Source organism: Triturus cristatus, chromosome 4_1 (assembly GCF_964204655.1).
Source record: "Triturus cristatus chromosome 4_1, aTriCri1.1, whole genome shotgun sequence".
NCBI classification, from domain to species: Eukaryota; Metazoa; Chordata; class Amphibia; order Caudata; family Salamandridae; genus Triturus; species Triturus cristatus.
The window spans coordinates 1,123,167,419-1,123,188,420 of record NC_140585.1 but is presented as its reverse complement, the minus strand read 5'-3'; the positions used below and the strand labels follow the sequence as shown (position 1 = coordinate 1,123,188,420).

General features: G+C 44.9%; 1 protein-coding gene across 4 annotated transcripts in view; it reads left to right on the top strand.

Annotated features, from left to right (window-relative positions):
* The window catches only part of KMT2E (lysine methyltransferase 2E (inactive)), a 2,077,373-nt gene that overhangs the window by 1,169,937 nt on the left and 886,434 nt on the right, over nt 1-21,002 (top strand). For 2 of the 4 annotated variants that reach the window (XM_085654163.1, XM_085654161.1), the window contains exon 15: nt 8,156-8,254. The exons of the other annotated variants lie outside the window; for them this stretch is intronic. In XM_085654163.1, the coding sequence (XP_085510289.1) occupies nt 8,156-8,254 (99 nt within the window). The remainder of the gene's footprint in view (nt 1-8,155; nt 8,255-21,002) is intronic. 4 annotated transcript variants of the gene reach the window in all.

The window sequence follows — 21,002 nt, the reverse complement described above, 5'->3', positions numbered from 1 at the left end:
GCCACCATAGACACCTCAAAAGCAATAGCCTACCCCAATCCGGCCAGGATTGCAAGCATTCAGGCTTTGCGACAAAAATTCGTACTTCAACACTCCCTTACAGCACGAGTGTTTATGCATTTGATAGGGATGATGGCCTCTTGCATTTTCATAGTGCCTCACTCAAGACTCCAGATGCGTCCACTCCAAGAGTGCTTAGCGCGCCAATGGAACCAGGCCCAGGGGCAACCGACAGATTTGGTGTTGGTAGACGGTCGCACCCATCGCTCTCTGCCGTGGTGGAACACCACAAACCTTTCCAAAGGTCGACCGTTCCTGGACCCGGTTCCCCAGATAATACTAACAACGGACACATCGCTCTCCGGCTGGGGAGCTCATCTCTTACACCTCACAGTGCAGGGCACATGGACGCCACAACAAAAGTTACTCCATATCAAACATCTGGAGTTACTAGCAATCTTTCTAGCCCTGAAATCCTTTCAACCACGGATTTCAGGCAAAGCAGTCCTCATTCGCACAGACAACATGACGGCCATTTATTACATTAAAAAACAAGGCGGCACACGCTCTCCACAGCTCTCTCAATTAGCACAGAGCATATGGAGATGGGCAATTCCCCACAAAATCTTTCTCCTAGCTCAACATGTCCCAGGAGCCCAAGACACCGTGGCAGATCTGCTCAGCAGACAGACACAACAGATCCACGAGTGGGATCTTCACCCACAGGTTCTTCATCCGTTCTTTCAAATATGGGGGCATCCACAGATAGACCTCTTTGCCACCCATGAAAACACAAAATGCCCACGCTTCGCCGCCAGATACCCACACCCATTGTCCACAGGAAATGCGATATGGATGAACTGGTCAGGCAAACTTGCGTACGCTTTTCCGCCTCTCCCACTCATTCCATTAGTGGTGCGAAAGCTACAACAGCACTCCCTCACACTGATCCTAGTAGCTCCAACGTGGGCCAGACAACCGTGGTACACCACGCTGCTGGAACTCTCGGTAGTACCACACCAAAAGCTACACCTCTCACCATGCCTCCTAACCCAGAACCATGGAGAGATCAGGCACCCGGACCCAGCTCAGCTCAACCTTGCGATCTGGCTCCTGAAATCCTAGAATTCGGGTACCTACACCTTCCCCCTGACTGTATGAACGTCATCAGAGAAGCTAGACGCCCTACCACTAGAGCCTGCTACGCTGCCAAGTGGAAAAGATTTGTTGTTTATTGCCATAACAACACAATCAATCCTCTAAACGTGTCTATACAACACATCATATGCTACTTACTCCACCTACAAAGGTGTAATCTAGCCTATACCTCCATTCGACTACACCTCGCAGCAATTGCAGCTTATTTACAAAACAGGCAGCACCTATCACTTTTCAGAGTACCTGCCATTAAAGCCTTCATGGAAGGCCTCAAAAGAATAATTCCCCCCCAGAGTACCACCCTCACCTGTGTGGAACTTAAATATCGTGCTCACAAGGCTAATGGGACCTCCCTTCGAACCTTTGCATAAATGCGAACTGCAATTCCTCACATGGAAAACAGCTTTCCTTGTAGCCATCACTTCCCTTAGAAGGGTCAGTGAGATACAAGCACTTACCATACAAGAACCTTTTCTTCAAATGCACCAAAACAAGGTTGTTCTCCGTACCAACCCAAAATTCCTACCTAAAGTCATTTCCCCTTTTCACCTAAACCAATCTGTTGAATTACCAGTATTTTTCTCGCAACCTCAGACCATTGCAGAAAGGGCTCTACACACGCTAGATGTCAAACGAGCCTTACTTTACTATATCCAAGAACACAACCTTTCAGAAAGACCAAACAACTGTTTGTCTCTTTCTCCCCACCACACAAGGGCAACCCCATCTCAAAATCAGGGATAGCTAGGTGGATTGTAAAATGCATCCAGATTTGCTACAACAAAGCAAAACAAACGCTTTCCGTTCCCCCTAAAGCCCATTCTACACGGAAGATAGGGGCTTCCATGGCTTTTCTAGGGAACATCCCACTAGATGATATCTGCAAAGCAGCTACATGGTCAACACCGCACACTTTCACTAAACACTATTGTGTAGATGTGCAAACCAAACAACAAGCTAGTGTGGGCCAGGCTGTACTAAAAACACTATTTCAAACCACTGCAACAGATACCGGTGGTCGCCGCTAAGGTTGGGAATTGCTATATAGTCTATGCAAAAGTGTGTAATCTGCAGCTCATATGCCTCGAACGGAATATGCTACCTACCAGTATGCATCTGTTCTTGGCATGTAGAGCTGCAGATCTACACACGCCCACCCGCCTCCCCGGCTACCTGTATCTGTTCCAGTCTATCTTATTTAGATACAACACACATGGGTTTTCTTCACTGTTGTTACTACGCTCCATCTTTCCCTGCTGGCGAAAAACAATCTGAGGATGCAGCCGAAGCCCATGCGCAATACAATCCAAAGGAGGAGTCACAGACCTCGTGACTTCCAAAGACTTTCCAAGAGAAAAAACAAACTGCAAACGCCCGGGCACAACTCCAGATGGTGATCTATGCAAAAGTGTGTAGATCTGCAGCTCTACATGCCAAGAACAGATGCATACTGGTAAGTAGCATATTCCATTTACTTGATGAGTCAAAAAACAATTAGTAGTGACTTTTAAACATTGTGATTTTTATTGTTGTTTTTTTAATATATGTATAAATAAATTTAATTTTTTGATTTTCAAAACAAACAGATTTTTTGTAAATTATAAATTTTCTTTTATAGACATGTTATTAGCAAAATAACATTAAATATTGCAATTCATTTGCATGGCATAGAAAGTCACAAAATGACCAAGGAATAAATCAGCAATTTGCTACTCACATACCCCAGCGCATTCACCCATGATACATAACACACTCTCTCAAAGTCTTACCATTCATTCTGACTGACATACACAATATAAAATTACAAAATTCAAATTAACAAAGGTCTAGAAGGGATCAGACTGTGAAAAAGAAAGACATAAGTTTTTAGAGCAATTATCATTTCACAGATACTTTTGTTAGATTGTCAGGGTTTATTACATTCCCTTTACGATTTCTTCCTATGTCCTATTGGTTCCTGACAAATCTCTACTAATGTCTTCACAGAATGAATCCCCAAATGGTGTTGGTCGACGTACGTTTCGGTGGAATATAGAATCCTTTTATCACCTTCATCAGGACCAATGTATATGATTGAATAAAGACATTAAAATATAGAAGCAGGGGTAACTGTAAACAACAAGAAAAGTAATTTAATTTATAGTCTATGGGAATTATTTTATACCATGGGGAGCAAAAGCATGCCGAGTCATGGCACGCTTTAAATTCACAAAAACTTAATAAGCTAAGTTATATTCCTCCAAACATACAAAAGGTAGAGTGCAATGTGACCGTCTCCCCTAAAGATCAAAAAAGGGGTTGTATATTTGTGATATAGTTCAATTTTCTACAATTTCACCACCCAAAGTGTTCAGAAATGCAAGTTCACCAAAGTAAGTGAGTAACCAATCCTCCAGAAATGTATATAGATGAGGAATGAGACAGGAACTCCTTCAAAAGTGTCTTGGTTAGAAAACCGAGTATATACACCAAAACGCGTGTGCTCGAAAGAAAACATGAAGTTACATGAATGCGATAGAAAAAACGTAAGTAATTTGGCACCTGAAAACGCGCGTGTTCAAGCTTATGAGAAATTGTTTTCTTTCATCCAGAGTTGAGTAATAAAGGCGACTGCCTCCTCTCCTCAGTGCTGGAAAATAGAGATGAGACTACACTGGGGCGAGCCAAACCGGTTCTACAATAGGACATCAAAATGTGTATAATGATATGCTGATTGACATGAACATTTTAATTTTCATCAAGATGAAATATTATTCCAGGCGGGTCGTTCTACAGAGCCACAAACAAAGCATATTGTTGTTCGTGATATCTCGACCATTTAATTATCAACAAAACTGTAATGATGTTTCAAAAGGAGCTAAGATTCTGATTCTTACCCTAGGGAAGACCAATTGAGGTACGTCTTGCAAAGGGCAAATGCCTCTATGGGTTTAGACAGAGTTCTAGTCATTCATGAAGTCAATCAGGAAATCATGCTGATATTTGCCAACAAGGACATAAAGATTGTTTTTATTAATTAGATGCCCTACTAGGATCTTGCCTTTATCTTACAAGATACAATCTACATTTAAAATTAGAAAAAAAACAAGCTATTTCTCTGGCCGTATCTACTGAAAGCTATTCAAATCAGGAAAATATGCAACTGGCACGCGATTTATTTGTGTGCTAATCGGTCTCTGCTATGTTCCTAGTTATTACCTTATGAAAGAATGTTCCCTGACGACGCACTGATTTCTACAATAAGTAGTAGAAAAGATAATATGGGGAGACAAAAATATATAGGTCAGCTAGAGGTCTTATATGCTGGATAACCCTGGTATAGCATTTGGTACGCCGAAGCAGTGTGAAGGTCACCCCTTCCGGAGTGAACATTCTCCCAGAAATGTCCAGGGCTGGGACATCCGAGACCCGCCTGCAAGAAACGAGGCAGAGAAACATGGCTAGTTTTGCTGAGAGTTCTTTTCTGGAGAGAAATCGGTTAGGTAGCCAAGACAGAAACAGGTTGAGAACTTGATTAACGTCCCAAAGAGCGGAATAACGCGGCTCTGGCGGTAATGAAAGACGAATACCCCTCAGAAGTCTGCAAACCAAGGGATGCTCACCGATAGGGGTCCCTTGGATCGGTACATGGCCAGAAGAAATGGCCGACCTAAAGGTGTTGATGGAACGATACACCAACCCGTCTGAAGCGAGCTGTGCCCGGAAATTCATGACGTGAACAACGTCTGCGACCAAGAGATCAAAACCCCATCGCAAACACCAACGGGTCCATCTGCTCCACGCGGATTTGTACCTCTTGACCGTACTATCCGCCCAAGCCTTGGAGATGGGGTTCTCAGCCTCCTGCGAAAGTCCTGGGGCCCTGAAATCCGCCACGCCATAAGAAATAGCGACCCAGTCTCCACCAGCTGATGATGAACCCCGTCCGTGTTCGTGAGGAGAGTCGGAAAGTGGGGGAGTAGGATTGGAAAATCCCAAGAAATTACCAGAAGAACTGGAAACCAGACTTGTGACCTCCAAAGAGGGGTAATCAACACCAGCTCCGCTGACTGCCTGCGGACTTGCGCCGAGGTCCGAGTGATCATCGCGAAAGGAGGGAATGCGTAGCCCTGCTCCAGACTCCAGTCCTGAAGGAAGGCATCTGTGGCCACTGTCAAGGGGTCCGGTCTCCAGCTGAAGAACCGCGGACTCTGGTGGTCCAGCCTGGACGCGAACAGATCCACTGAAAAGGGACCCCAGAGCTCGTTCAGCGTCGCAAAACGGACTGATCCAGTTTCCATAGGCTGGAATCCCAGAAGTGTCGAGACTGGAAGTCCGCTTCCAGGTTGTCTCGGTCCGGCAGGTACTCCGCGGTGGCAGAAATTTGACTGTCCAGGCAATACTGCCAAAAACTCGCCGCTAGGTCCGAGCGATCCTTCAACCGGGTACCTCCCAGGTGATTCACATAGCGGACTGCAGAGACGTTGTCCATTTTCAGGAGAACGCAGGACTGTACCGAGTCTCTCGTCCAGCAACGCACTGCAAAGGAGCCCGCTGGAAGCTCCAGACAGTTGATGTGTAATTTCTGTTCTTCGGTTGACCACAAGCTGCCTGTAGACAGATTGCCATACTTGGCACCCCAGCCCTGCCTGCTGGCGTCCGATTCGATCACCAAATCGGGCGGCTGAACCGAAGATCGCACGGCCTCTCCAGGCCTCCATGCGGTCCAACCACCATTGGATCTCGGCTTTCGCGTCTGCTGACCTTGTGGCAGTAGGGGAACCCTTTGCGGAGAAAGAAGGCCTTGAGGCGCTGAAGGGCCCTGTAATGCCGTGGACCTGGAAAGATGGCTTGAATTGAAGCCGATAAAAGACCCACTATCCGGGCCAGCTGGCGAAGAGAAACCTGTTGTTTGGACAGGACGCGACGCAACTCGTGCCGAATCTTGGATATCTTCCTGGAAGGGAGGCTGAGAGTAGAGGTTGTGGAGTCGATCACGAACCCCAAGAATGTAAGAGACTGGGCAGGTTGTAACAAATTTGCACGCAAAATCATAATTCCTGTGCCTTCGTATTGGCAAAACTCACCTGATCAATAAAATAATCCTTCCTGCAATGTAATCCACAGCATGTACTCCTAGAAATATCTGCCAGGAGACAGTTGAATGACCTAAGTCCTCCACAATTGTCGCCAAAATTGTAGTGCACAAATTAAGGAGAACTTGGCAGAATTGTACTATTTTATTACAAGTACACTGGAGTGGGGGCCAACACGTCCACACTCCGCTGTAGGCAGGAACCAACTGTCATCACTAGAACATGCATGCATAACCTCATAATGACCTAACACATTCTAGAGTGGCCTGCTCGTAAGCAGTCCCTAACCCAAGGCCCCCTTAGCCCCATTGGCTAACACTGGGCCCCTGCACTCTACACCCAGCCGCCCAAGTTTCGCTGGTGTTTCAACTTGAGTACCTAACTAGACCTTGGGGAACCTTGGTCTTAACCCCCAAAACTCCTGAATTTGTAATGTAAACCGCTTTTTGAATAAATACCAACCTGTAACAATTGCAAATCCCTCCTTACTTGCATTTCTCTGTGAAGGTTTACAATTGCAAATTTATTCTGCCTGCCTGTACCAAGTCCTACTTGGTTCTAGAAATAAAATACAATTCTACCTTTTTTTATTCTTACCTATTTGGTCTGGATTCAGTCTCTGAGTGTGTGCATCAGTATTGATTGAGTGAATACCATAAATGCTTAACACACCCTCTGGAAAATCCTAACTGGTCGCCCACACTACCCCAAAGAGAGCTATTAAGTGACTATGTTGATGCATTTTTATTTTATTAGTTGTAATGGCAAAGAAGAAAGACACTGTAGATTGCATAGTATGATCAAGGGCTATTGTACGAAGGACAGAGGGAGAATTATTCAGAGGATGCATTGTTGTCTCAGTGTGAGGTTAATTTTAGAAGGCACATGATATGCTGTTAATGCTATTCTGTTGGGAGGACGGAGACTGTAGGTTGTTGTGGCTTGCATGGAGTATTCAATGCCACTCAGACTAGGAAGTTGTTTTAAAGCAGAGTTCTTGCGAGGCAGGGTGGGTTACGCTGTGAAGGTGGGAGTGCGGAACTTCTGGATTGTTACTAAGAGTTAACGGCGTTTATCCTTTAGTCACGGAGGGGAGCGTTCTTGTAGAATGCTGGCGTCTATTGTGGATTAAGTAGTCACTTTTGTACTGTGTTCTATGGTAGGTGCATTCGTGTTGGACATTTTTCTAAGGCTTGTAAGTACAGCAGTGGTTTGTGGTGTGGGAGAGGGGATTTCATTAATGTATGTGTCGGTCGGGTCCGAGGAGGATGTGTGAAGAAAATCAGTAAGAAGTCTGCTAAGGTCCAAATTGATAAGCTTTCACTTTTAAAGGTGCGATATGTATACTCATCAGACTAAATCGAGAGACAGTGTGGTAGAAGTAGTCAAGTTGAGGGTTGACGACAAAGTTTCTTTGTGCCTCATTCGAATAAGGATTACATAGTTTGTATGCTGGAGACATCCCGTGAAGGCTCTTATGGAGTGTCAGGTAGCCTTCAGTAGTAGTTCATTTAGCGTTGGATTTAGGTTAGCATTGCATCATTTTAGATGGCAGCTTGCACATGTCATGCTATTGTATGTGTCAGGGTCGAACCTAGAGTCACCGGTTGAGAGAGCAGCCTACTTCCACAGTAGCCAATTTCTTTTTCAAGGTCAGATTGTCAAATGGCAGTTAGCTGTGGCAGGCAAATCAAGTTCAGGACTGCCTGCATGGAACGTGCACACAATGGAGAATTAATGTTAAAGGTATGTAACTTTTCCCTTCATGAATGATGAGACAAGATGCTTAGTTTTTATCTGTGTTATGCCAACAGATTGTGTCTGAGGCTGACCCTAATCTTGTAGAAGTTATCTAGTCATTAGATTTCCCTCATTAATAGATGTAGTGGAGATTCTGTAAAGCAGTCGTTTCCATCTTTCAGGAGCCAGATTTTATTGATGAATTAGAAGAAAAAACTCCTATTAGCAATGAAGTAGAAATGGAATCTGAGGAGCAGATTGCAGAAAGGAAAAGGAAGATGGTAAGTTGGGAAGCGGACAGCTGTGGAAAGCAGTCACTAGTGCTTATTGGCAACTGCTTCTTCCGTGGTTATTGTTGCTTCCTTTCTCTAGTCCAATACACTGAGAGAGCTCTGAGGTTTTGCTTGAGCATCTAATTTACAGCTTGCTGTATGGCTTAGTCCTTTTTCATCTGTCACACTAATTTCTTCAAAGTGTATTAAATGGTTTTCCTTTAGATTTAAATGTACAAAAAGTACGAGAAAGACTAAAACAGTTTCTGGCTCCTTACTGCTATTCCTAATTTTTCAGCACCTTTCCTGTAGTTAAGTGGTTCTTAACTTGAAATACCCGACTTGTGGTTTATGGCTAAACCTCTTTTACCTTCCTTTGGCTACCAATGACCGTAACCATTGTTAAATTACCTTTTTCTGCACATTGGGATCCTGCTTCCTCCTCTTTTTCATAGCGCATCCTATCTTCACTTCTCTCCTGTATCATTTTTCTTGTGTTGTGTCTGTGTTTATGTGTGCGTACATTACCCACGGTTAAAGTACAGTTATTGTTATGATTTAAAACTGAAAATCCACTGAAACTCGAAAGTCATGTTTTGGACCACAATTCACAACTCGCTCAAATAGCCTTGCAAGCCATAACAATCACACCAATGCGATACTTATGAACTCGCGCTTGATGTGATAGATGTAATTACAAACGTAAATAATCTTGATGATGAGATTGCTTACCGCATTACCATTACACCTTGAAAAAATAACTATGAATGTAGTGTTAATATTTTGAATGTGTGTTATTTAATCACGTAGTGCTTTTGGGTGTTACTTATTGGTTTTAATATTTTAAACTCACAAGTATTTTATTTGGGGTGCAATTTATAGTTTGCATGGCCAGCGGCCATGTGTTGCTCCTGACAAAGTTTAGCATTGCAGTTCCACAAACCTGGTTTTACGAACCATCTGTGGATTAACAGTACAAATATCTCTATACTTTAATCCTCTCAAGGCCACCAACTTTTTAATGCTAATTTCTAAGGGCACTAAGGAAATAATGTTCTGCTTTTGTGCCAAATTTGGTGTACTTCCATTTAGCTTTATTTCAGAAAACAAAAGAATCCTATGGCAATTAAAATGAAAAATTTCACTTATTAAACCCCCCCCCCTTTTTTTATAGCTGCTCAAAACAAAATCCTTAAACTAAAATGGTTTCACTTTTTTATTGGCAAGTTCAATGCATATCGTAGAACAGCGTCAAAGTTATTGATATAACAAAATTGTCTTTTCAGTGGAAACTCTGACCTAACCATATGTACACACTGGCTCTCACAAGTCTGTAGTGTAGAGATATATATATATATATATATATATATATATATATATATATATATATATATATATATATATATATATATATATATATATATATATATATATATATATATATATATATTATATATACACTTTTTTTTTCTACTTAAAACCACAGCCAAAAACTGAGTAATGATTCTAGCTCTAGCACACAAAATCAATCACTGAAATTGGCCAAGTATGGTTAGCAATAAAACACACAACAGTTAATAGGGGGATGCTTGCAATAAGTCTAACCACTGGCAGTCGCTCTGGGTAGCATGCTCGTCTGTCGTTATTTTGCTTGCCATGCCACCTCAATTTGGTTCCAGCAATATGCAAATCAGTCTTGACCCAACTCCAGCAGTAACAGTCCAGCCCGAGCTGCCAGGCCAGGTCCTCCCTGAACTAGAACACAAGCCACCATGACCGGTTTCTCCCTGACTTGGGGATCTTCAGCTTGGTTTAAGTGGCACAGTGACCACAAGACCCATGTCTGGACATACCCTTGGCCAGGGCAGCTGAGCAGGGTCACAACGGATTTGCATAACTGAGTCCATTTTGAGGTGGGATGGTGGGCAAAGGAACGATGGGATAGAATGCTACCCCGAGCAATTGCCATGGTTAGACTTATTGCAAGCATCCTCCCATTACCTCTTATGTGTTTCATGTGAAGCCCTAAGTGGCCAGAGTATGCATGAGAGTGGGATATGTGTAGAAGGCAGCTGAGAGGTCCAACATCAGAATGCAGGGGTCATATGCATCTGTGATCAAGAGGGCATCATCTATAATTACGGCTCCCGGTTTTATGGTATTTATTTATTTAACATTTCCGTCTGTATTTATCCATATTTATTTTCATGTCATTTTATCTGTATATATCCGCATTTATTTTTGTCGCATGCAAAAAAAAAGTTACAGCTAGTATTTTTCCACATTTATTTAAATAGACAGTGCACACTGTTGTTATAGGTTTGGTTAGGTGTATATGCGCCAAATTAAGTAAACACAATACAGTCATCTGAAAACTTTGCCATTGTAATACAAGTCACAGTGGTGTCACAGAGATTACTTGAAGTAATATCAGTGAGCTGCTGCTGTGTTACAATATTGAAAACACTGTCTCTAGCCATGATTATTAGATGTAAACACAATTTGAATATAGACGAGTGCACCTGACCAAAGACGGCATGCAAGAGCTGTCTACTTTTGTGATAAATTAGAGATATTGGATGCCTCGTTCTCCTTATTGTCAGTTCCATGCTCCTCCCTGCAGCATGCTCTGTGGTGCGTGTTGACTATCCACAGCTAAGAGAGAAAACGACCTCCTCTGAGGCAGCTAGCTCTCATTTCAGGAATAAATTAAAGGCCCTTGCATTAGTCCTGCCGGGCACTATATCCCTCACATTTCTGAGGCCTAAAATATCCAACAACACCGAAGTGAACTGGCAGCTTTTAATGAACATTTTTTTAACCTAAGTCCTTCGCTAATGCAGAACACATTTTCCCTAAGTTAGACTGTCTCTGCTTTGAAAACATTGCGCATGTATCACTTGCCTTATTTTGCTTTCTACTACTTAGTAGAAAATGAACAATTTACTTTAATACAGCAATCCCACACAGTTCCTCAGACAGTAGTGAAAAAAACGATTTAATTTGAAAAAGGGCTTACATATATACCCTGGCTGTCTCTCAGGAATGTTGGTGTTTCTTCATGTGGCGCCAAGTCAAGGAGGAAAGTTTAAATTTTAAGGCCTGAAAATATCCGAAAACTAATATGACCTAATTTCCCTAATGTGTTTATGCCACTGGTCTTTCTGACCTTTTTGGGTCACACTCATTTTCACACGCCTACCAAAGATTAATGACCCAGCAGGTGTTAAAGTGGGCAGGCATACATTGCAATCAGGAAGAGGGGCGAGACGAGGCAGCACTGCGCTGGAGCATGGATTGCCAAACAATTCTCGGAATCCGAGAATCCGATTTGGTCGTATTTTTCCGCTTCTATTTATAAATACAGACGGAATAGAAATATTTTTCAGTCTGTATTTATCTGTAAAAATCTGTTTAAACGGAAAACCGGGAGCCTTATCTATCATGTGTATGGTAGGGCACCGTGCTGCAGGGTGATCTGAAGCCAGACTTGTATTCATCCTGGAAATGATTAACATTGATACGATATTGGAGTTTAACATAGTCTTCATTTATTTTGTAATCTTGCCCATGAATGATAGGTGAGTGATAGGCCAGTAGTTGGTGAGGTCACCAGGGTCGATTGTAGGTTTCTTTAGGGGTGAAAAGGTCTGGTCTATTATGAGACCTTCTTGGAAGATGCCTTGAGTGTGAGAGGCATTCACAGTGGTAAGTAGGAGTATGAGAGTGTCCCTAGAGTGAGCTTTGGTGAAGGATGATGGTAAGATATCATCTTCAGAAGATGTGGCTTTGAGGGAGTTGAGTATGTTACTACGATCTGGGAGAGAGATAGGGTTTTGAAGAGTGACCATTGCAGGATTCTGTGGTAAAGGGTCGGTGTAATAGATGAAGCAGGCTTGGTGTCGTTGATTGGCTGATGGATGTTCTGTATATTTTCACTGAAAAAAAGGTTGATGTCATTGCTTTTTTTATGGAGTGTGGAATAGGTGGGTCTGTCAGGGCATTGATGAAGTGCTCAATTGTCTTGAACAGCCTTATGCTTCTGTTGGTGTACTACTTTGCTTGGGCTGATGTGATAAGCTGTCTACATGTTGCGTGGAGGGACTTCACCATCTGTTGGTACTCAAGAGGTATGTTTTTCTTGCATTTTCTTTCCAGCTTGCATTTGGATTGTTTGTCAACAAAGACTTTAACCCCTTTCGTGCCGAGGATATAATGGTTACGTCCTCTGCAGTGGTGCTGCTGTGCTAAGTTTTAGCCTCAGGAGCTGGGGAAAAGCTTCCCCAGCTGCCTGATGCATTTTTTTGTTTCAGTGTAGTGACGATCGGCGCGCATGGTGCACCGGCGTCATTGTACTGAAACCGAAACAGAAATGAGCCAATCTGCTCATTTCAGTTTCATTGCCTACATGCTCAGGGGGCTATCTCAGCCCCCCCCCCCCGAGCACGAAGGCAAATGGGAGAGGTATCATTGGAAAGGGGAGACTCTCCCCTTTCCAATGGCACCCGTCCCTAGTGGATCGCCGCAGGACTTTTGCTCCCCCATTAAATTTAGGAAAATATCAGTCTTTCTGTGATCTCACAACCTTGTCACACAGAAATGTGTGAAAAATTTTACTTTTTAGCTAAATTTGAGGTTTGCAAGGGATGCTGGGTAAGAAAACGTTGGTAAATCTATACAAGCCACACATTCCTGGACTCCTCCGGGTGTCTAGTTTTCAGAAATGTCTAAGTTTAGTAGGTTTCCCTAGATGGCCACCGAGCCGGGGACCAAAAACTCTGGTGCACCCTATCCATCACAAAACAAACTGTTTTTGCAAGAGGGTCAGTTGTGTTTTTTGTCCGGGGCTTGGGGGCCATCTAGGGAAACCTACCAAACCCAGACATTTCCTGAAAACTAGACATCCGAGGGAGTCGAAGGAGGTGTGGCTTGCACGAATCCCCCAATGTTTTCTTACCCAGAATCCCCTGCAAACCTCAAATTTAGCTAAAAAACCCACACAGATTTCCTACCACCCAGCTTTCTCCCAGGTCTCATATTAAAAATACTATCCCACTTATGTGGGTGGGTCAAGGGCCCGCAACAGGAAAGGGCCCAAAACGTATTGTAGAGGCATCAAAAATAATCGCTCACAAAACGACCTAGTTTTGCAAGGGGGTCATTGGCGTTTTTGGTCCCAGACTCAGCGGCCATCTAGGAAAACTTACCAAACTCAGACAGTTCTGAAAACTAGACTCCTGGGGGAGTCCATGGCGGTGTAGCTTGCGTGGATCCCCCAATGTTTTCGTACCCAGAATCCCCTGCAAACCTCAAATTTAGCTTAAGAAATCACATTTTCTTCACATTTTTGTGTGGTAAAGTTGTGGGATCACCAGGACGACACAAATTTACTACCACTCAGCATTGCCCCAGGTCTCCCGATAAAAATGGTACCTAACTAGAGATTTTCTGGTCACATTACAGCAGGCGCAGGTAGGAATCTCTATACCGACGTCATGGGGAGGAGCGGACATTGTGATAATTTTAAAGAAAGGGACACCACCCACCGAACCAGGCTCGTATAGGCCGATAACCTTAATGAATGCGGATACGAAGATATATTCAAAGGTATTAGCTACGAGATTTGCTAGTATAATACATACCCTTGTTAGTGATAACCAACACGGTTTTATACCCGGTAGGGGCACTACCCATCATACGCGGAAGGTCATTACACTATTTGATGTTGGAGAAGTCGCAGGAGAACCGATCGCGGTAATGCTTTTAGATGCAGAGAAAGCTTTCGATCGGGTCTCCTGGGACTATCTGTGGCACACTTTAAAGAGAGCAGGGCTTAGGGAAGGATATGTTAGGGCACTGCAGGCTTTGTATATAGCTCCGGTAGCATCGATTAGAGTAAATGCTGGCTCTACTACTCCAGTGAAGATAAAGCGGGGAACACGACAGGGGTGTCCCTGCTCACCGCTATTGTTTGCGATGTACATGGACCCGCCAATACGTAGGCTGGAGATTAACGAAAGAATAGATCCACTAATTACACGTTTGGGACAGTGTAAGATATTAGCATACGCCGATGACGTTGCGGTCATAACACCAAACCCAACAGAGGCAATAGAACAGATTGAGATCGAGGCTATTAAATTTGGACGGATATCGGGGTATGCGCTGAATAGCTCTAAAACACAAATAATTAAGAACCAGTATGTGCATTGCCTGGATCACAGAGTGGTGGACTCAGGTGTTTACTTGGGTGTAACTATCACCTCTGCCCTAGAGACTCCTGGAAAAAAATATAGCTCCAATAATTTTGAAGGTGAGGAAAGATCTGGATAGGCTACATAATTTACATCTCTCTATTATGGGCCGTACAATCATCATTAAAATGATGGTCCTCCCAAAATGTTTATATATATTCAGGGCAATACCCCTAATGTTTGAGGATAAGTGGTTTAAAATCTTAGAGAATGTGATAAATAGATTTATTTGGGCTAAGGGTAAGACGAGGAGGGCACTGAGATTTATGGCGCTCCCACGACATAGGGGGGGATGGGCGCTACCTGACCTAAAACTTTATTATTGGGCAGCTGCCCTGCAGTATATGGCAGGTCTAATTGGGGGGGCAGAATTTGTGGGACAAGGACCCTTCAGTACAATTGCTATATATGGGTTGGCACTAGGAGCAGCAACAGAAAATATATTTTTGAAGCAGATGGATTCGAGTTATTTTAAAAGACCAGATTTAAGACAGTCACGGCAGCATTCTGTATCTTGAAAGCGTTTACAAAGAAATTTGGCCTTGGGAGGTATAATCGGTATACAAGAATGGGACAGAATCCCTTCTTCCCTCAAGATATCTTTTCTGACCTTGTGTTTAAAGAATGGGGGAGGAAGGGAACAAATAAGATTGGTGATATTTTGGATAGGCAGGGGATAATGCAGTTTTTGGAGATACAACGTAAATTTGGATTGGACTCAAGACATTTTTTTAAATATTTACAGGTCAGAAGCTATATGGTAACAAAGAAGGGAGGGCAGGCAGGATTTAAGAAAAACTCAATTATGGAGATTATTCAGGGAGGAACCGACTGCACAATTAAAAGACTCTATTCGGAACTGATAGAATTTAAGCAGGACGATTTGGAAAAAGGAGCGGAAAACTGGGCACATAAGCTGGATGTAGGGAAAGAAACTTTTTTTCTCTCATTAGAAATGGGGCAGAATATATTGTGCTCTGCGGCTCTCCAGGCACAACATTACAAAACTTTGTACAGATTATATTATACTCCTGCTAGAATAGCGCAATGGGGAGGGACAACAGGTATTAACTGCCCAAGATGTGGAAGCTTAGAGGCTGATATTGTCCACATCTTTGCTACGTGCCCGCATATGCAAAAAATACAGAAAGATATTGAGGTCTTCTTCTCTAGATCACTAGGATTTGAGAGTAGCTTAACACCAGCGACTATATTGTTAGGAGTCAACAATTGTGACAGGCAACCTGAATATGATTGTTTTATTTTCATTGCCATGGCAATTTTGAGACTGTATCGCTGCGGAATGGCTTACACCCCTGCCCCCGACCTTTCACCGCTGGTTAGCTAGATTAACACAGATTTATAATTTGGAGATGGCAATTTATGCAAAGAAGGGAAAAAAGGGAAGAAGACTAGGTAGAAAAATCTGGGAGCCCATAACTAAGTGGAAAGAATGTTTTGTAAGTTGATATATTTTGTTAGATTATAATTAACTGATAATATGTTATGTATATAATATATGATTGTGTATGAATTGTTTAAGATTCAAGAAAACAGTAATGAACAGTGTGAATAAATTACTGTTGCTTATGTAATGTGTCGTGCCCTGTGCAAATTATATGGGAAAAAATTCTAAATAAAATAAAAAAAAAAAATTTTTAAAAAAAGATACCGATTTTTTTACTCTTTATATTTTACCAAATGAATTACTGTATAACCGTTACACAATGAACCCGGTGCAACTCAGTTATTGGCCCTGGGTACCTCGGATCCTTGGTGACCCTGCAAGCCGCATATAACCCCGCAACCAGAAGGGTCCCGCAGACGTAACGGTTTAAAGCTTTCAAAAATCTACCATAGTTAGAAGAAGTTACAGGTGAAAATGTAGGCACAAATGGCTGTTTTTTCAACTGAATTTCAATATTCTTTTATTTTAACTGTTACTTTCCATAGGAAAACCTTGAAGGATATACACAAATGACCCCTTGCTGAATTCAGATGTGATTCTACTTTTCAGAAATGTATAGTCCTCTGGGATCCATTATTGGTTTCACACCCATTTCTATCACTAACTGGAAGGAGGTTGAAAGCACAAAAATAGGAAAAATAGGCTATGTCCCAGTAAAATGCCAAAACTGTGTAGAGCATTTTGGTTTTCTGACAAAAGTCTGCCTGTTCCTGAATGCTGGGAAGACGGTGATTTTAGCACCACAAACCCGTTTGTTGATATCATTTGCAGGGGAAAAAAACAGACATTCTCTTCTCCAGCACTTTTTTCCCAGAAAAAAGCAAAATGTTGCTGTATTTTGCCTAATTTTTCTATCCCCTCCAAGAGAATCCACAAACTCTGGGTACCTTTAGAATCCTCAAGATTCTGAAAGAAAATGACGCTAACTTGGCATTGATACCTTATGTGGACAAAAAGTTATAGGGGCAAAATTTATGGGGGCCTAATTGCGAACTACCCCAAATAGTCAAAAAAGGGCGTGGCACCGGGGGCCAGGCCGGGCAGCGAAAGGGTTAAGTACCAGAGCACTGAGTGAACAGTGGGATTGTACAATGTATATGTCACTGTGAACTATGATCGGACTAAAGTTGCTGCAAATATGTGATATGACGATATCTGTACTATGAAACCTTGAAAAACAATAAAATGTTTAAAAAAAAAAAAAGTACCAGAGCACTGAGTGCTTGGTCTTGTGTGTTGTAATGGGGGTGTGGATGTTCTCATCGGTTTCCCAAAAATGATTGAAGTTGTTTAGAAGGGTTTTGGGGTGGGCATGTTTGATGGATGAGGTGGTGAGGGTATCTGAGAATTCATCAGTTAAGTCATTGTTCTTCCCAGGAGGTGTGTAGGTGAGATGAAAGGGGGAAGCCTGTGTTGCAGAGGGTAGGAAATAGCATGTCAGCAGCTCCAAGGAGTTGAGTGTCATTTGCTTGCCTAGGGTGTCTGACCAGGAGGATTTATGGATGACAGGAAGACCTCCTCCGTTCTTATGTGCGTGGTCAACATGATGGGGGCTGTAGCCTGTGGGAAGAAGGACGTCTAGGATGTGTGAAGATGTGAGTGTAAACCATGTTTCTGTGAAGAGAGTGTAAGGCGGATGAGGTCTTCAATGGCCGGTGTGCGTAGTGCTGCAGAGGTCTGACATTTCATTTTAAAAGCAACTTTTCTCTCCGCCTAACGCGTTTCGCTCCCTCCCGCCCCTTGATCACAGGCTGCAATGTGGCCCAACACTCCTTTTCTGGTACTTACTATCAGCATTCTCATTATAATTATTGCCCTCCAGTGCGCCTTTCTGGTAAGTATATCCTGTTGCACTGCATTTGCGCGGAACAGCAGGTTAGGGTGTAAACATTTCTGGCACATAATTTTAAGAGACCCACTGGAGGGTTTTATTTATATAATAAAGAACAGTTTGGCAACGCACACCACTTATGGGTAATAATTGAATTTTCTGGCACTACGATTCCCAACATGTAGTGCAACAGGATATACTTACCAGAAAGGCCTACTGGAGGGCATTACTTATAATGAGCATGCTGATTGTGAGTACCAGAGGAGTGTTGGGGCCACACTGCAGTCTGTGATCAAAGACTGGGAGGCTCCGAAACGCGTTAGGTGGAGAGAAAATTTGCTTTTAAAATATAATGTCAGACCTCCTGCCACAATAAAAATATAACCTGCTGGGAAGTGCGCCTTGAGTTTTTTGGACCAAATCGGACTGGGGGGGGCATGTGCTGCGCAGAGTATAAGCTATATAGATTTGGGTATTTGTCATTATTTATGGAAGGTTCATATCTGGATAATTGCCATCTCTCCGTCTCTACGGGTTCTTTCCAATGTGGGACCCTTGTAGTGGTCATTTTATCTAATGACGTTTTCTTTAAAGATAGACTTCTATTTGCATCAGTTTTTGTTCTTGGATTGGTCTTTCTGACTTTACGATGAATGTGTTAATTTATCTAACATCTAATGTGGATTGGTTCTGAAACCTCCTTTTTTCTTAATATCTTAGCGCTGTTTTTTTTAATACTTCCTTACTGGTGTAGGGAACTGTAGTTTACAGGGTATTCATTATTGTCTTTGGCCCTTCTAGTCCATAGGCTCATATCATCCTTTAGGTGTCAAGTACTACTGTCCTACTGTTGACCGTTGTCTTCTGGCAGAGTGTTATTCAGCTGCCCTAGGGGCTTATTTTTTCCTTGCCTGTAGCGTTGTTTTTATTATCTGAAAGAAACACGTTAGTTAGATTCCTCACCTTAGAATATCCCCAGGCGTCAGACTGGATCCGGAAGATTTTTCGTCAGCAATACCCCTTGCGCGTCGCTAGGCGTCGTCTGCGGCTCCGTGTCCGTCGTCGGCATCGTGCGCCGGAATGACGTCGTCGGAGTACTTAGACGCCGCCCTCGCACGCTGACGTCAGTTCTTCTTTTTTCCGCGCCAGTAAGCGCAGATCTGGGAGAGCTACCCCTTTAGTCAATTTTTGACTAACGTTTTTGACTCTTTTTGGTCAATTCTCGACTCTGGTGCCGGTAGGATGCCTGGTTTCAAGGCCTGCGACGACTGTCACCGACTGATGTCGGTGACCGATCATCACCGCCGGTGCCTGTACTGCTTGGGCCTCGACCACGACGCGGCGTCGTGCTCCGATTGTATGGCCCTGACCTCGAAAGCTAGGCGGGAGCGGTCCCGCAAGCTTCTCGAGCTTCGCCACTCGGCTCCGCGTCGCTCTCGATCCCGGTCCAGGAGGAGGTCCAAGGATCGGTCGCGGAGCCGCACTCGACATCGTCACTCGTCTGGCTCGAAGTCTTCGGGTAAATCGAGGCACTCCAAGAAGTACAAGAAGCGACACCGCTCTTCGGACTCCCTCGCCGGTTGCGCGACTCGGCCGAGGGTCCGGGTGGTTCCAGCCCCGCGGCTCTGCAGGAGCCGCAGGTGCCGCGCAAGTCCCCATACCCGACGGTCCCTGGGACTGACGCGACGCCGGCGGAGGTCAGTGCCTTCATCTCGGCCATGAGGAGCCTGGCCCCGCCGTCGACGCCCGCTGGCGCGCCCTCAGGCCCCGCGGACTCGACTGGGCGACCTCGCATGCCGGCGGCTCCGGCCCCGGCGCCGTTGGAGGCTCCGGCCCCGACGCCGCAGGTCCCCGAGGGGCCCGAGCCTGGGCCCCTGTCGACGCCGGTCGACCTCGTTACGCCTCCTCCGCCGGCGCCGACACCGATACCACCCCCGACGCCGGCTCCGGTCGACGTCGATCCCCGGTTCAGCCCCTGTCCGGTCCCGACGCCGATGCGGCGCCGCCCGACACCGCATCCGACGCCGCTAGAGACACATATTGTCTATCGACCGGCTCCGATCATTCCTCCTGTTTACCAGGAATCGGATGACGGGGGCGACTGGGAGGGGTCTGATGACCCTATGGCCCTTCAGAGCCAACTTGCACAGGACTGGGCAGATGAACTGGGGGAGGCCAGTGGGTTGGATACCTCTCCGGACACTGGATTCATCTCTCCTCCGACTGTGGCTTTGGAGGAGGGTGCAGCTTTTTCTGTGGTGCTGCGCAAGGCGGCCGAAGCCCTTGGGCTTAAGCTGCCTGCCGTGGCTGTGAGGACTAACATCCTCACTGAGGTGCTTCAGTCTGCTGCATGCTCCACTGAGCCTCTGCTGCCATTCAAGGAGGCCCTCACTGACGTTCTGCAGGGCACCTGGTCCAAGCCCTCCACAGTCCCTCCTGTGGATAGGAACGTTGCCAGACGCCACCGCCCTGCTCCGGGCGACCCCAGTTTTCTGTCCCAACACCCCACCCCAGAGAGCCTGGTTATCCAGGCCTTTACCTCCTAATCCTCCTTCCCGTCCGCTCCTCCGGACCGGGATTCCAAGAGACTGGAACAGTTTGGTAAGAAGCTGTTCTCTTTGCTCAGTTTGGGCCTGCGATCTTTGAACACCGCCTGTCTCTTGGACCGTTATTCCCACTCTCTGTGGGATGCGGTGGAGGACGTGCTGCTACTGTGCCCGGAGGAGGCCCGGGCGCGGCTTTCCTCGGCCCTGGCCGATGGGAGAGATGCAGCGCGCCATGCAATCCGATGTGGACACGACACTACGGACTTGCTGGGTAGAGCGATTTCTACCACGGTGGCGCTTCAACGTCATGCCTGGCTGCGGTCCACGTCTTTTTCAGGGGATGTCCAGAGCACCCTCATGGACATGCCTTTTGATGGCGCTCGCCTTTTTGGTGATAAAGCGGACAGTGCGCTGGCTCGCTTCAAGGACTCCCGGGCTACGGCCACGTCCTTGGGCCTCTCGGCCCCACGGCCACAAACTTCCGCTTTTCGCTCCTTTCGTGGCCAAGGAAGGGGCACCTCCTCACGTCCGCCTAGCCACCGGCCGCAGAACCAGCCTGCACGCGGTCGCGGACGTAGTTTCCGCCGAGGCGGTACCGGAGGACGACGCGGTCAGTCCACATCCACCCCGGCAGCATCCGCCTCAAAGCCTTCCTAGT